The sequence below is a fragment of the Salvelinus fontinalis genome, chromosome 21, assembly GCF_029448725.1.
Source record: "Salvelinus fontinalis isolate EN_2023a chromosome 21, ASM2944872v1, whole genome shotgun sequence".
NCBI lineage: Eukaryota > Metazoa > Chordata > Actinopteri > Salmoniformes > Salmonidae > Salvelinus > Salvelinus fontinalis.
In genome coordinates this window covers 25,401,800-25,418,305 of record NC_074685.1, presented here as the reverse complement: position 1 = coordinate 25,418,305, position 16,506 = coordinate 25,401,800, and the positions used below count along the sequence as shown (strand labels likewise).

The 16,506-nt window shown below is 41.6% G+C and overlaps 1 protein-coding gene across 1 annotated transcript in view; it reads left to right on the top strand.

Annotated features, from left to right (window-relative positions):
• The first annotated feature begins 4,508 nt into the window (after nt 1-4,508).
• Nucleotides 4,509-16,506, top strand: part of LOC129818489 (3'-5' RNA helicase YTHDC2-like) — a 36,347-nt gene continuing 24,349 nt past the window's right edge. The window contains 18 exon segments of the mRNA XM_055874432.1: nt 4,509-4,610; nt 7,349-7,520; nt 7,620-7,710; nt 8,863-9,059; nt 9,233-9,435; nt 9,588-9,754; nt 10,790-10,892; nt 10,989-11,145; nt 11,616-11,723; nt 11,849-12,000; nt 12,253-12,388; nt 12,579-12,705; nt 12,807-12,872; nt 12,974-13,152; nt 13,681-13,777; nt 14,142-14,229; nt 14,371-14,451; nt 14,540-14,622. Of these exon segments, the coding sequence (XP_055730407.1) occupies nt 7,355-7,520; nt 7,620-7,710; nt 8,863-9,059; nt 9,233-9,435; nt 9,588-9,754; nt 10,790-10,892; nt 10,989-11,145; nt 11,616-11,723; nt 11,849-12,000; nt 12,253-12,388; nt 12,579-12,705; nt 12,807-12,872; nt 12,974-13,152; nt 13,681-13,777; nt 14,142-14,229; nt 14,371-14,451; nt 14,540-14,622 (2,201 nt within the window). The 5' untranslated portion in view covers nt 4,509-4,610; nt 7,349-7,354.

Here is a 16,506-nt window from a genome sequence, read left to right as displayed (position 1 = left end):
GTGTCGACCTAAACTCAGTGGGACATATGTGAAGCTAGCCACAATAAGGATTAGCCACAATAGCGGAATTTGCGGTTCACCTTCAAAATAAAACTCCCTAATTGAAAGATGAAAATGGATGCAAATAGTGGAATTATGACATATTTGAATTAGATAAACCATTTTGGAATGTTGTTATGTAAATTAAACAAAAGACAATAATGAGTTAATTTAACAAACAAATCTGTAGAAATCGCACTATGGATGTATTAAACTTCAGAATTGCATTGGGGGCATACTTTTATTTCACTGTGCAGCCTTACTTATGGATTGAAATGGCATATCAGTCTACTCAGTGACACCCACAGGACATAACTGTGAAGAGTTACACAAATATTAGCGTCCTAGCTCTTATTACGGGACTTTGACTGTGGGAAATCACCTCCCCAGTCAGCCTATTGTGCGTAATGACATTCATATTTCACTGTACAGCCTTGTCTATGGATTGTGGATCAAAGAAATGGGGTATCAGTCTACTCAGTGACACCCACAGAAAACAGCTGTGGAGAGTTTACACAAATATTAGCATCGTAGCTCTTGTTGCAGAACACTGAAATCCATGTGAAATGAGCCACATTAAGCCTACAAGTCAACCTACTATGTGTATTGGACATTCATTTTCTCTGTAAATCAAATCCAATTTTATTGGTCACATACACATGGTTAGCAGATGTTAATGCGAGTGTAGTGAAATGCTTGTGCTTCTAGTTCCGACAACGCAGTAATATCTAACAAGTAATCTAACAAATTCACAACAACTACCTTATACACACAAATGTAAGGGATGTACATATAAATATATGGATGAGCGATGGCTGTGCGGCATAGGCAAGATGCAGTAGATGATATAGAGCAGTATATACATATGAGATGAGGGATGTTGGATATGTAAACATGATCAAAGTGGCATTATTTAAAGTGGCTAATGATAGGCATAGGCAAGATGCAGTAGATGGTATAGAACAGTATATACATATGAGATGAGTAATGTAGGATATGTAAACATTATTAAAGTGCCGTTATTTAATATGACTAGTGATACCTTTATTAAGTCCATTTATTAAAGTGGCCTGAGATTTGAGTCTGTATGTTGACAGCAGCCTCTCTATGTTAGTGATGGCTGTTTAACAGTCTGATGGCCTTGAGATAGAAGCTGTTTTTCAGTCTCTCGGTCCCAGCTTTGATTCAAATGTACTGACCTCACCTTCTGGATGATAGCGGGGTGAACAGGCAGTGGCTCGGGTGGTTGTTGTTTGTGAGTGTTTTAGGTGACAACCCAAATCTGTACAGCAAATCTGTACAGCCTTACCTATGGATTGTGGATCAATTTTTACTGTTTTGTCAAATTAACTCATTATCGTCTTTTGTTGAATTTATATAGCAACATTCTAAACTTGTTGAGCATTATATAGTCCAAATATGGCATGATTACAGTATTTTTTATCCATTTGCATCACTTTCAATGGGAACTTTTAATTTGAAGGCAAACCACAAATTCCACTAATGTGGTGAATCCTTATTGTAGCTAGCTTTACATAGATCTCAGTGTGTGAGTGAGCTGGACTTCTGACAGTGTAGCAGAGAAAGGCACTTTATATTAAGACATGGGATATTGTTCTGGGCAGCATGAAAACTGTGTGAGTTTGCACAAGGAATGCACATTTATATTTGATATTTAAATATAGAAAATTGGTTCCATGGGTGACAGCATTGCCTAGTGGTTAGAGCATTGGACTAATAACTGAAAGGTTGCAAGTTTGAATCACTGAGCTGACAAGGTACAAATCTGTTGTTCTGCCTGTCTTGCCTAGTTAAATAAAGGTAAACGATTCTATGGGATTAAACCAAAATTGATAGCTGAGATATTCTTTTAAACAGAGGCTCCTCAATAAAGTTCACCACATGTTGTTGCAAAGTAACAAAGCACTTAATTGATGAAATATGCATTTCTTTGATGAAACATGAATACCTGAAGTAATAATGTATGTTGGCTGTGAGCTATTTACAGCAAGGGTTCTCAAAGTGGGGACCCGTACTGCAGGGGCCAAGGCCAGATCTCAAAATATAATTTTTTTAATAATAAAAAAATAAATACAATTGTACATCATTTTTTATTTTTTATTAATATTTCTAACAACAACAGATTAAACAAATGTTGGTCAAGGGATCCCCAGAATAAGTTTAAAGTGTGTAAAACAGTAAAATGTAATATTATTAATCTACAATTGATGTTCTTAACCCTGAGTAACATGTGCCTGGGAGGCTCACAGCAATATCGGTATCCACAGTACTCCACCAATTATACATTTTGCAACTCAATACTTCTTGTATTCCCCAAAAATGGTCTCTCTGCCTCATGGAAAATTGTGTAGAATTGCAGGATATAAGCGTCAAAGCTGCAACAACAAAAATTCTCTATGCCCCATGTGTAGAATTAGATTTAAGTAATTTAGCAGACACTCTTATCCAGAGGGACTTACAGCAGCAATTAGGGTTAAGTGCCATGCTGACAGGCACATTGACAGATTTTTCACCTAGTCGGCTAAGGGGATTCGAGCCAGTGACTTTTCGTTTACTGGCCCAATGCTCTTAACTGCTAGGCTACCTGCCGTGGTTAAAATTAAGTTGAAAACTGAGAATTGGGCCTTAAAAAGTGTTCCTTCCCAGGGCCGAGACGTGGTTTGACCAGCCAAGCACTGCCGAAGTCATTGTATGCTATTTTTTATGTCACTCGAGTTGTGTTCTTATTATGAGGGGGTCCCTGATGAATTTGCTATCACAAAAGGGGTCCAGATGTAGTTGGTGGATGGGAGGATGGATATTTCCCCCTTTTGTACTCTACTCTGCCTTTCACTGACCACTCAGCTCCTGGTTTTACTGCTGTAAGTCTACTGACAAGGTAGTGAGCCTGGGTGTCTGCGTGACTTTGCATTTAGCCCACTGAGCTGACTCCTAGGTGCCTTCTGGTCGAGGCATCACATCTCAGACAAGGTCCCACCACCGTAGTTCACCAAAGAACCTCTGCTTTCATCCTTCCACCTCGTACATTTGTGCTGTGACTCAGATCAGACAGATTATGTCTACATCAACAATTGCTTATATTTAAGCAAGGTTAAAAGGCAATTCCGACAATTTTCAACCTCATATTCATTATCTCCACCACCAAACCAGTGTCTAAATATGTGAAAATAGCATGTTTCTATGATCTGTGGTTAAAAAGATATGAAGAAAGGTCCTAAAAATACTTCTGTGACATCACAGGGTAGGATTAAAAAAGTAAAACAAACTGTGATTTTCAAAACCTGCAATGAGTTTCTAGCTCCCCATGTCACTGCAAATCTCATAGTGTTTGAAAATCACTGTTATTCAAATGTTTAAACTTTTGATGATGTCATGGAGTCTAACTTTTTAACTTAATATTATTGTAGAAATGTGCCGTTTTCACATAACACTTGTATTATGCTGGAGATAATAAAAATGAGGTTGAAAAGTGGTGGAAGTGGCCTTTAAAGTGAGATGGATGTGGTGGAGAGGAGCTATTGCTTAGCACAATTGATTCTCGACACATTTTTTTAAAACAAAGTAGATACTCAGAGGTTTGACATCAATTGACAGTAAAAGCTTCTTTACAGATTTCTTATGGTTTCAATTAATACAAAAATAACACCTCATGACAGTGTACACTCAAGTATTCTGCTGTTAGAAAATGTTTAATCAACAGTATGCCTACAGCATATGTCCAGGAGGGGGAGACCTCATCTACGTTTTAAAAGGATAGAATAGGGTAAGGCAGAAGAGCAGAGAATGAAGGAAGGGGTGGTTTTATACTGTAACGACCCTGGGTTTACACTTCTGACACCAATGTAATGAAACAGCAGGGAGCAGGTCTCTTCTAGCCCGAGGTCCGGCGCGCTTTCGACTGTGCTGCAAAAGCATGCTCGAGCGGCAGAGTCGATTTCCGCGCTTATAAACCCAGGGTCGTTACAATACCTTTTACACTATTTCACACTAGAGTCCCCTGGGAAACACTGACCAAAACGTGGGGTCCTATCGTGTCACAAATGGGTAGCATTTGTTACGCCACCTATTCAGTACTATCTAAACCTTTCAGATCAACACATGAGTTTAGAAGTAGGTGGGGCACTCTTTTCACGCAACTTCAACATTAAGTGATTTTCGTTAAGCCTTTCCGCTAAACCCAACTCTTTTCATAATCGTAACCTCAGTCTGTATCCTAATAACCTGCTACACTCATTCTCCCAACCTGCTGCATACGTTCTCCTAACCTGATACGAAAAAAATACTTCGTTATCGAAATGGCGTGAAAAGTGTTTCCCTTGTAAGTATGGGTTGCTTCTGGCATTGACAGTGACATAATACAGTTTACGGACTAGACAAGTCCAGGCTTGTTTTAAAATCATAACTGGAACGTTTTACAGACGACGTAGTGGAAAGAGTTGAGGATGCCCAACTTATTGAGACGCACCCCTTAGCGGTGTCTGTGATGTTTCATCAATGCAGTGTTTGCGAACTTCTGCAGGCGCACGAGCGGGAATCTGACATAGAAAAAGGTATTACCTAGCTAGTTACATGTTACTTTCAGTTAAAACATTATGAGATGCATCTATAATTTACTCAATAATGGATAAAGCTCAATGACACGTTTGTTATATCTCTGTAGCTATAACTATATTAACTGGCTAACTAGCTTGTTTTTTGCTTGCAGCTAGTGCCTAGCTAACTTAGCTAGTTATATTTCTGAGATACTAGGTGCTGTAGTTCGCTAACGTCAGCAAAATTAACACAATTGTCACGAGCTATTTTACCTATAACTAGTAAGCTGCATGGCTCAGTCTCAGTTGATGGCTAGCTAACAGTTTCTGATAGCTATTGTAACTACTTTATATGTATACCTTTATTTAAATAGTTAAGAACAAATTCTTATTTACAATGACGGCCTACCGGGGAAGAGCCTTGCTCAGGGACAGAACGATTTTTACCTTGTCAGCTCGGGGGTTCGATCCAGCTACCTTTCGGTTACTGGTTCAATGCTCTAACCACTAGGCTACCTTCCGCCCCCGTGTGAATGCCAAGAGTGTGCAATGCTGTCATCAAGGCAAAGGGTTGCTACTTTGAAGAATCTCAATGTGTAATGTGTAAGCATTTGATTTTCTAGTTTGCTGCTATGATGGTGAGTACTGGATTGGAATTGCAGATGCTGTGGATGATGGAAGCATGGACGTAAATGTGAAATTCATGCATCCAAGTTATCCAGCAAGGTCATTTTCTTGGCGAAACAGAGTGGACACGGATGGAAGCATGGACGTAAATGTGAAATTCATACATCCAAGTTATCCAGCAAGGTCATTTTCTTGGCGAAACCGAGTGGACACATTATGTACCAAAAACAAGCATCACCTGCCTGGCTACCCAAACACCTTGCTCCGGCCAAACGCTACGCCATGCCCACGGACGTTACTTTCTTTTCCGTAATGAGTCTGGATCTGAGTACCTCCCAGACGATTTCTAGAACGCAAACACATTCTAAACGTTCTGATTGGTCTCAAAAATCGATGGGTTGGGCTAGAGCCAGAACACACATGGGTAAAGCGGCATTTAGAAAAATGTTAATTGGCTTTGATCCTCTGATTTGTTAGAGATGATCCAATAGTTGATGACTTTGTTTTGTACAACGCCCCTTGTCACCACAAACGACTTCAACGATGGCAGTCTGACTGAAGTATGTAGCGAACAGAGCACCGGAAGAATTCAGTTTGAGTCGTCTGGGAAATCAGCTGCACCATTAAAAGGCTCTGCATGGTCAATCCGACGTCTGACGAGGCCATACAGCATCTACTGTAATGCAGACTTCAGGGCTTTCATACTTCTTGTGCTTAGCAGAGCAGAGCTATTGTGAAGAAAGTTGTCAAGGAATTGAGTTTGTGTTTTATACAGGAGGTTCCGCCCCGACCTACTGTTCCTAGGCCACCATTGAAAATAAGAATTTGTTCTTATTAACTGACTTGCCTAGTTAAATAAAGGTAAAATAAAAAGAAATATAAACTAATTATGTCAATGCGGAGTTAAATGGAGCCCTCCGCATTGTTAGTAAATTTGAGAGGTGCACGCCGATGCGGTACGGAGCTTGATTTTGCCTCTTCATGCCTCCAGAGGCTACTCAATTACGTCACACCTTCCAAACGAAGACTCCGACCACATTTTCGGATCAAGCATAAATGGGATATAAGGCACCAACCACTGCAATCATTTGGGATGTAGCGACATCACTGCAATAGAAGATGCACTGAAGAAAGAAAGTGAAAGTATGAAATGAGGAATGAGAAGTCCTCAATGCTGTTATTTGTTTTCTTATGATTTTTCTTTGAGATGTGTTTGGGCAAATAAAATGTTCTAACTTGAATTCTTCCCCCATGTTTATAAATCATTATAATTTGAATGTTCTGTCTTGAATTAACATTGAGGGGGAGGAGGATTCATCACACTTTTTTCAACAAAGAGCAGGAACAGCACTGTCTGTCTAGTGGTTAATACCTGGTAATATCAGGTTGTATGATGGTGCATTAACTTCAATGACTAATTTCTCTGAACAGGGGAAAATAACCATCACCAAATTTACTGCTGGCTTGTGGCACCTTCATTGGGGAGAACAGGCTCATAGTAATGGCTGGAACGGAATAAATGGGATGGTAGCAAACATATGGTTTGCATGTGTTTGATACCATTCCATTCACTCCATTATAGCCATTATTATGAGCCATCCTCCCCTCAGCACTCTTCTGTGCATTACTTAGTATGAAGAAACAATACTTCTAGCTGCAGTTTCATACTACTTGTCAGACATCGGGAACTGATACTGTATACTGGCCATTGGGGTGGGAATGGTGTGGGGGGTCCGTAGGTTGCTTTTGACAATTTCTTTGGATTCCTCATGTCTCACTCATTGGTAGCATGACGTTTGGTCCAAATCGGATGTTAGGTACTATATTCATTTAAAATTATGTGAATCCTATAAAGTAAAAGGGCCAATTTAGGTGCAATCAATTAGCTTTATTTCTCAGAGATCAAATTATATTTAAACAAAATTATTTTAAAGGAATGCTAGTCTTTCTGCAGAAACCATTTCAGAACAATCTGAGATGGTAGGTGTCATGGCTTCCTGAAATGACACTCTACCCTTTGTCTCTAGTTAGTTCAAGTAACATGTGACAGTCATCTAGAGAGATTGCAATGTATTGTTGTAAAGTAGGTTGCTCATTAGCTACATTTGATGAACTCTTGTGTTCTACAGTGCATCATGTCACGTCCCAATACTGCCTCCCCCAAGCCTGCCATGGGCCACTCCAAACACTCTGGTAGTGGAGGGCTCAGGGGAAAAGGGCTGAAAGACATACGCATCGATGAAGAAGTTAAGATTGCTGTGAACATCTCCCTTGAAAGGTTTCAGTACAGTGAGCAAAAAGGTAAGAGAAAATGGTCCTTCTACTCATGCTGATGAAGTGATGATTCGTGGAGAAATGTGTATTATATTATGTATTATTCATATTCTTTTTTTTTTACAGAAATTGAGTTTCCTTCCTCCCTGTCCAGTACTGAGAGGGCCTTCATCCATCGCTTTGCGCAGTCCCTGGGATATATCTCTAAAAGCAGAGGGTGAGCTATCCAAATTGATATGAGGGATATCAGAGCCCATAGCCAGGTTGGTTGTTTAGCAACAAAACCGACTTGTGCGCAACTATGGGGCTTAACAGAGGAGGTTGTCTTAAATTGTTGACAACATGTAAACTATATTTTGGCTCCATGTTTATTGAAAACATAAATACATTTGCACAATGAGCACTTGTTGTCTCTCAAATACATGGTTAGAGTTGATAGTTAACTACTGAATTTTTGCCATATTAGCATTGACATGAAATCAGTCAAAACAAGACATGATATCAATAACAAGATACAATGAGCTGAAACGAGCCACCTATGATTCCCCACATAGCAGCTTATTGTCATTGTTGCTAGCTATCTGACCGTTCATAATCATAACAAACACACGGCTTCTGGCCACATCAATGCGTGCGTATAATGTTTTTGGTAATGTTGTCAGCCAACCCGTCTATAGTCTTTAGGTCAATCTAAGATACTCCCATATACACTGAGTGTACAAAACATTACAAAAAACCTTCCTAATATTGAGTTGCACCACCTTTTTCTGTCAGTACAGCCTCAATTCGTCGGGACATGGACCTACAAGGTGTCAAAAGCATTCCACAAGGATGCTGGCCCATGTTGACTCCAATGCTTCCCACAGTTATGTCAAGTTGATTGGAAGTCCTGTGGGTGGTGGATCATTATTGATACACATGGGAAACTGTTGTGTGGAAAACCCAGCATCATTGCAGTTTTTGACGCACTCAAACCTGGCACCTACTATCATACCCCGTTCAAAGGCACTACAGTATTTTGTCTTGCCCATTCACCCTCTGAATGGCACACATACACAATCCATGTCTCAATTGTCATAAAGGCTTAAAAATCCATTAACCTGTCTCCTCCCCTTCATCTACATTGATTGAAGTGGATTTAACAAGTGACATCAATAAGGGATAATAGCTTTCACCTGGATTCACCTTGTCAGTCTATGTTATGGAAAGAGCATGTTTTATACACTCAGTGTTCAAGCGGAACTTGAGTAGAACAGTTTGTGTATCCCTCCCCGGCATTGTAGCGTAAGTTCTAACTCCCTAAAAGCCTCCCTCAGGTTTACTAGTGTGCTGTGCTTCAAGCCTAATAGCCTATTTCATTCATTTTCAGAAAAGGATCAAGCCGCACCCTCACTATCAGAAAGAAGGATGGCTCAGAGACGGCCCAGTCTATCATGACTTTCAACCTTTCCCACAATTCCAAGCATGTGGTGCGCAGCTTGCTGCAGAGGTTCCCCATCACCAACAAGGAGTGCAGAGACCTACTGCCTCACACTGAGAGAGGCCTGTCTGTGGCCATGGAGGCTGGTGAGTCGCAGTTACATCTCAGGGTTAATAATGCATTGATATCAATGGGAGACCTTGCCAAACTTTAGGTTTTTAATGTCAATGTACTTATGAATGAATAAACTATCAAGGTGTTAACAATATGTATTGACAATACAAAGTATAAACATTCCCCTCTTTTTTTTCTCCACCAGAGAGCAGCCGTGACAAGAACAGGACCAGCGGGCGGCTCAACAATGGCATCCCCCAGGTGCCCAAGAGGAGGGGCCCGTCTGAGCTAGACTTCTTCCGCCGCTCACTGCCTGTGTACGAGCGCCAGGAGGAGATTGTCCAGGTCATCAAAGACAACCGTGTGGTACTAGTGGTGGGGGAGACCGGCTCGGGGAAAACTACACAGGTGAGGGGGAGAAACGTTTTACGTCACTATCCAAATATGGGATTGTGCTGTTCTTATGCTCTACAAAGGTTTTGCATTGGTATGGTAAAGGTATTACATTTGTAAGTTCCTGATCAGCTAGAAAGTAATTGGGAAGTGTTTTGCCATTCCAGATCCCACAGTTCCTCCTGGACGACTGCAGCCGAAATGGGATCCCCTGTCGTATCTTCTGCACGCAGCCCCGGCGTCTGGCTGCCATCGCTGTGGCGGAGCGGGTTGCAGCAGAGAGAGGGGAGAGCATCGGTCAGACCATTGGCTACCAGATCCGCCTGGAGAGCAGGTAGGAGGAGAGCGAGGGAGGAAGGGAGGCACTAACTCTGTCTACGTTCACTGGGCTACTCTGCGGAAATTAATTAAATCTCATCACTAAGCTAAGGACCCTGGGACTAAACACCTCCCTCTGCAACTGGATCCTGGACTTCCTGATGATGCTGACGACATAACAGTGGTAGGCCTGATCACAGACAACAATGAGACCGTCTATAGTGAGGAGGTCAGAGACCTGGCAGTGTGATGCCAGGACAACAACCTCTCCCTCATTGTGAGCAAGACCAAGGAGATGATCGTGGACTACAGGAAAAGGAAGGCCAGACAGGCCCCTATTAACATCAACGGGGCTGTAGTGGAATAAGTCGAGAGTTTAAAAACATTCATGAAGAGGGCACGACAACACATTTTCCCCCTCAGGAGACTGAAAAGATTTGGCATGGGTCCCCAGATCCTCAAAAAGTTCTACAGCTGCAACATCGAGAGCATTCTGACCGGTTGCATCACCGCCTGGTATGGCAACTGCTCGGTATCCGACTGTAAGGCGCTACAGAAGGTAGTGCGTACGGCCCAATACATCACTTGGACCACGCTTCCTGCCATCCGGGACCTATATACTAGGCGGTGTCAGAGGAAGGCCCCAAAAATTGTCAAAGACTCCAGTCACCCATGTCATAGACTGTCCTCTCTGCTACCGCACGGCAGGTGGTACCCCTCCCCTTTGTTTTTACACTGCTGTTACTCGCTGTTTATTATCTATGCATAGTCACTTTACCCCTGTACAAATTACCTCGACTAACCTGTACCCCCGCACATTGACTCGGTACCGGTACCCCTCTATATAGCCTCGTTATTGTTATGTAATCTTGTGTTCATTTTTGTTCGATTTTTTACTTTAGTTTATTTAGCAAACATTTTCTTAACTCTATTTCTTGAACTGCATTGTTGGTTGAGGGCTTGTAAGTAAGCATTTCATGGTAAGGTTTACACCTGTTGTATTTGGCGCATGTGACAAATACAATTTGATTTGATTTGTTTGCCCCCTCAGAGTTTCTCCTAAGACGCTGCTGACCTTCTGCACCAGCGGAGTCCTGCTGAGAACACTGATGGCTGGAGACGCCACAATGTCCACTGTTACTCATGTCATTGTGGTGAGTAAAAGTTACTGTGACCCTTTTGTTATAGTTCACAGATTTTACTGTATGAATGCACATCAATATGATACTTCATGCCTCTTGTCCAATCAGGACGAGGTTCACGAGCGGGACAGCCTAAGTGACTTCCTGCTGATCAAGATGAGGGACATGCTCCAGACGATGCCAAATCTGAAGCTCATCCTGTCCAGCGCTGCCCTGGACGTGGAGCTGTTCCTCCGCTACTTCAGCTCCTGTCCCGTCATCCACAGTAAGTCAACCCCGTCTGTTTGGATAAGCCACATACAGAGAGGAGAGTACAGAAATCACTACAGAATCACCTAATATACTCATCTGAAATTGGGACCGGGATTCATCAGTGAAACCGTTACCTGCAAAAGCCAGGTAATTGCAGGGAAAGACATCTGTACATTTCAATGAAACATGGTGAAGCCCCAAAATTGCCCTCGCTAGAAGCCTGTGTTTCAGACATAAGGAAGTGGATGGCTGAAAACTTTCTACTTTTAAACTCGGACAAAACAGAGATGCTTGTTCTAGGTCCCAAGAAACAAAGAGATCTTCTGTTAAATCTGACAATTCATCTTGATGGTTGTAAAGTCGTCTCAAATAAATAAATAAATCTGTATGGATAGGGCTAATGCTTGTCATGACTGGTCCTGCAAGCACTGATTTCTTAAATGAAATTAATAAATGGCAAAGTAAGAATACTTTTTGATCTAGTCAAAGGAAGACCATTTGAGGTGAAGCAACTCTTCCTGGAAGACATCTTGAAGACAACGGGTTATGCAAACAAAGACATGATGAAATACAAAAAGAAGATTCAGAGGGGTAACTACCAACCTTCTCTTAATCCTGGTTTGCTTGATTTCCATTTTGATTTCTGAACACTGTTTTGGACTCATGTCCAATGTCTCCCAGACTGAACAAGTGCATGTGTGTGTTGTCCCTGGCAGAGGAGAAGCAGCAGACGTCCCTGACAGAGTGGTGTAAGGTCCAGGAGGGCGGCTCCCGCCAGGAGCCCCAGAGGGATAAGACCTCAGCCTCCTGTGTCCTCCAGGAGAACGACCTGCTGGATGATGGAGGGGACAGTGTCTTCAACCAGCTGGTGAGAACAACAGTTAGTTTGGGTTGGATATGGGGGCCATGCTCATTTCTCAATATCCTAGTTTTCTATGTTATTTTCTCCCAGTTGCTTCAGTTATTTTCAGAATGTTCTCTGAATGGGCTGAAGAGATGCCACTAATTATTATTGCTCCTCATGATTGAGTTCACCAATGTCACAGGGGATATTATTTCCTGGTTCTTACTAAGTGGCACTGGGTTTGCTATCAGTCTGATACAGGATGTGTTGTTTCAGAATGAGAAAGATGTGGCGTCATTGGACCCGTGGCTGCTGAAGGAGATGGATGCCTGCATCTCAGACATCTTCCTCAACCAGGACGCTGATGCCTTCATCCAGCTCTTCAATCTCATCCTTAGTGAGAACGTCAGCGGTAAGACCGTTAAGGACGCATACAAAACCTATGTGCCCCTGTTTACTCTTGTATCTCTATTTTATTTGTGTATGAAATGATGACACCAACATAATCAAAAATGTAATCAATTAAAAAAATGTAATCCCAAGAGTTGAGAGTAATATTCCCAGTATTTCCAAGCCTGATATGTCCTCCTCCTGCTTCTCAGTGGACTACATGCACAGTGAGACAAGCGCCACTCCCCTCATGGTGGCAGCAGGTCGAGGCTTCCTCAGTCAGATTGAGCAGCTGCTTAGTATGGGAGCCAGCGTCAGAATCAAGGCCTCCAATGGCTGGTAAGGGTTCTTTGAATAACTGTATAAATGCATCCTCTTTTAATTTACTCTATACACCATGAATGAGTCTGAAATATTGATCAGTATTTGGTTTGTTTCAGGACAGTACTGGACTGGGCCAAGCACTTCCAGCAGGCAGAGGTGGTGGACCTACTAGATTCCTACCTGTAAGAGCACCATTTATCACTGTATCATTGTTATGAATGGCTATATGTGAAAACCCTGCCTTTGTTGAGGATGATAACAGAAATACTCCCTTCCTTGGCAGCTCATCCCTGGAGGCGGGGAAGCTGGACGAGTGGTCCCTAGTGCAGGCAGCCACCACAGAGATGAGCCCGGAGGACCAGGAGCTTCTCAAGGAATACCACCACAGCTTTGATGACGAGAGGGTGGACCTGGACCTCATCATGCACCTGCTGCAAAACATCTGCACCAGCTCTGAGGAAGGTGAGAGATTGTCTTGTCTAGTGACTACTTGATAGTCTTCTGTAGGTGACTACAGATAGTCTTGTGTGGTGACTACTTGATGAGTGTTATCTAACGACTACTTGATAGTCTTATCTAGTGACTACTGAATGGTATTGTATTTTTAAAACTTTTCTAATTGTTTGACACAAAGTCGAGAGCTTGGTGTTCTAAGGTTCTATCTGCAAAAAGATTATTCTGAGCTAATTGGCTTTAAAGTTCCAAACCCTTATTGTTTTGAATGGTGTCAGCCATTTTTATCTTCTATTCTATTGAACTTAACAACATGAATTTGGGTATTTAGAGTACTATATAGGTAGAGAACATTGAACAGAACAGGGCAATGACAAAAATGTAGCTAGATTCTTTTTTAAATGTTAATTTTTTTAATTTAACCTTTATTTAACTAGGCAAGTCCTTATATCCCACCTCTCGACGTGGCAGTGTACATTTTTCCCTTGATTGTATTGAACATGTAGTTTGATTTGATTTCAAATCTTTTCATGTCAGGTGCGGTGTTGATCTTCCTCCCCGGATACGATGAAATAGTGGGTCTGAGGGACCGTATCCTGTACGACGATAAAAGATTTGCAGACCACTCCCAAAGGTACCATCAGTATAATGAGTGGCGAGAGCAACGTGTCCCTCTCAACATAGTTTAATTGGGCCATCAGTATTTCAACATAGCTCTTGTCTATTTGTGTCTTATTCTGATCAGTCTATTCACAATTATTGTTCTAATTTGATGCTCACTTCCATGATGTTACTTCATGTTCCTGCATACGCAACCCAAATGTAAATGTACACATTTGCAAGTCAGATTAGGAAGCATCATTATATTGACAAAAATGGCCAAATATATTTTTTATAGAAGAAATATAGATTATTTGGAAGAGACAATGGAAGAGATTTTCTATTTTTGTCCTGTCTGAACCATATCTAGAACCTCAGATCTGTGTGTTTCATTATAGATACCAGGTCTTCACACTCCACTCCAACATGCAGACCTCCGATCAGAAGAAAGTGCTGAAGAACACCCCTGCTGGGGTCCGGAAAATAGTGAGTATATTTTTACATCGGCTGTGCTGACTATCACACAAAAGAACAGTTTCACAAAGAAACTTCTGGGGCCCAAAGTGTTCCTTGAAGCAAAATACCATCTTCTTGTTCAGACATCAAGTCTTTTCCTCTCTTCCTCAGATTCTCTCCACCAACATCGCAGAGACGAGTATTACCGTCAACGATGTGGTGTTTGTCATCGACGCAGGAAAAGTTAAAGAGGTTAGGATTACTTTGAAAACAAGAGTCTACTCCACCCCTCCCCCGACGGAATAGCAAATCTTGATATGTGATTGTTTCCCCATCACAGAAGTCCTTTGATGCCCTGAACAACGTGACCATGCTAAAGATGGTGTGGATCTCCAAGGCCAGTTCTCTGCAGAGGAAGGGCAGGTAAAGCACAGACTCAGATATTCCCCATAGAAATCAATCATGTACAATTTACATCAGAGCCCTACTACAGAGGCACTCCATGCACTATAGACATATCGTGATGGTAAGGGTGTATCATCTCTTATGAAGCCTCATAGCGTCTTAACTTCTCTGGGATATGCGCCAAATTCAAAACAACAGAAATCTCATAATTAAAATTCCTCAAACATACAAGTATTATACACCATTTTAAAGATAAACTTCTCCTTAATCCAGCCAAAGTGTCTGATTTCAAAAAGGATTTACGGCGAAAGCATACCTTGCGATTATGTTAGCTCAGTACATAGCCACGGAAAAACACAGCCATTTTTCCAGCCAAAGAGGAGTAACATAAAGCAGAAATAGAGTTAAAATTAATCACTAACCTTTGATGATCTTCATCAGATGACACTCATAGGACTTCATGTTACACAATACATGTATGTTTTGTTCGGTAAAGTTCATATTTATATCCAAAAATCTGAGTTTAGGCGGGACGCTACTGTCTCACTTGGCCAAAAGCCAGAGAAAATGCAGCGCGCCAAATTCAAATAAAATACTATAAAAATCAAACTTTCATTAAATCACACATGAAAGATACCAAATTAAAGCTACACTGGTTGTGAATCCAGCCAACATGTCAGAATTCAAATAGGCTTTTTGGCGAAAGCAAACGATGCTATTATCTGAGTTAGCACCATTGTAAACAAAGAGAGATAGACATATTTCAACCCTGCAGGCGCGACACAAAACGCAGAAATAAAAATATAATTCATGCCTTACCTTTGACGAGCTTCTGTTGTTGGCACTCCAATATGTCCCATAAACATCACAAATGGTCCTTTTGTTCAATTAATTCCGTCGATATATATCCAAAATGTCCATTTATTTGGCGCGTTTGATCCAGAAAAACACCGGTTCCAACTCGTGAAACATGACTACAAAATATCTCAAAAGTTACCTGTAAACTTTGCCAAAACATTTCAAACTACTTTTGTAATAAAACGTTAGGTATTTTTTACGTAAATAATCGATAAAATTGAAGACGGGATGATCTGTGTTCAATACAGGATTAAAACAATCTGTAGCATGCTTTCTGGTCACGCGCCTCTAACAGGACACTTCAAGTGACCCTGATTCAAAATGGCCGTACTTCTTCATTACACAAAGGAAAAACCCTCAACTAATTTCTAAAGACTGTTGACATCCAGTGGAAGCGGTAGGAACTGCAAGAAGGTCAATTAGGGGAGCACGTGATGCCGCGGAGCTGAGCAGACGTTGACAAACCGAGCTCTTCAAAGTTATTCTATTATTACCTAAATAACAACGTTGAAACAATATTCTAACATCGGCTGATAAATTGGAGCCATGGACCTCCGACCGAGAGGCAAGAAAGACGACCAAAACGTTGTTGATTCCCAAGATAACGACAACGCTACAGCTAGCAAGATTAGCATTAGCCCTCATAACTCAGACGACAGTTCCAGCCTCTTGCGAGCCTGCCGACATGCTGGCTACTCTCCTCCGGGAAATTCAGGATGGTAACAAAGGTCATTCTATGAAAATTGATAAGAAATCGGCTGAACTCCATTCTTCCATTGACGACCTGAAATCCTCCTTGAATTATCTTCTTTTGAGAACGACTGAGGCAGAATTGTGCATTAGCACAGTTGAAGATACCATCGCTCGACATGACCAGGTCTTGATACATCTGCAAAAGGACAATGCCTACCTCAAAAACAAGGTAGATCAGATGGAGAACCAGAGCAGACGTAGTAATATCCGTGTGGTGGGATTGAAAGAGGACAGCGAGGGCCGTGACCCGGTCCGTTTCTTCACTCAATGGATCCCGGATGTCCTAGGCAT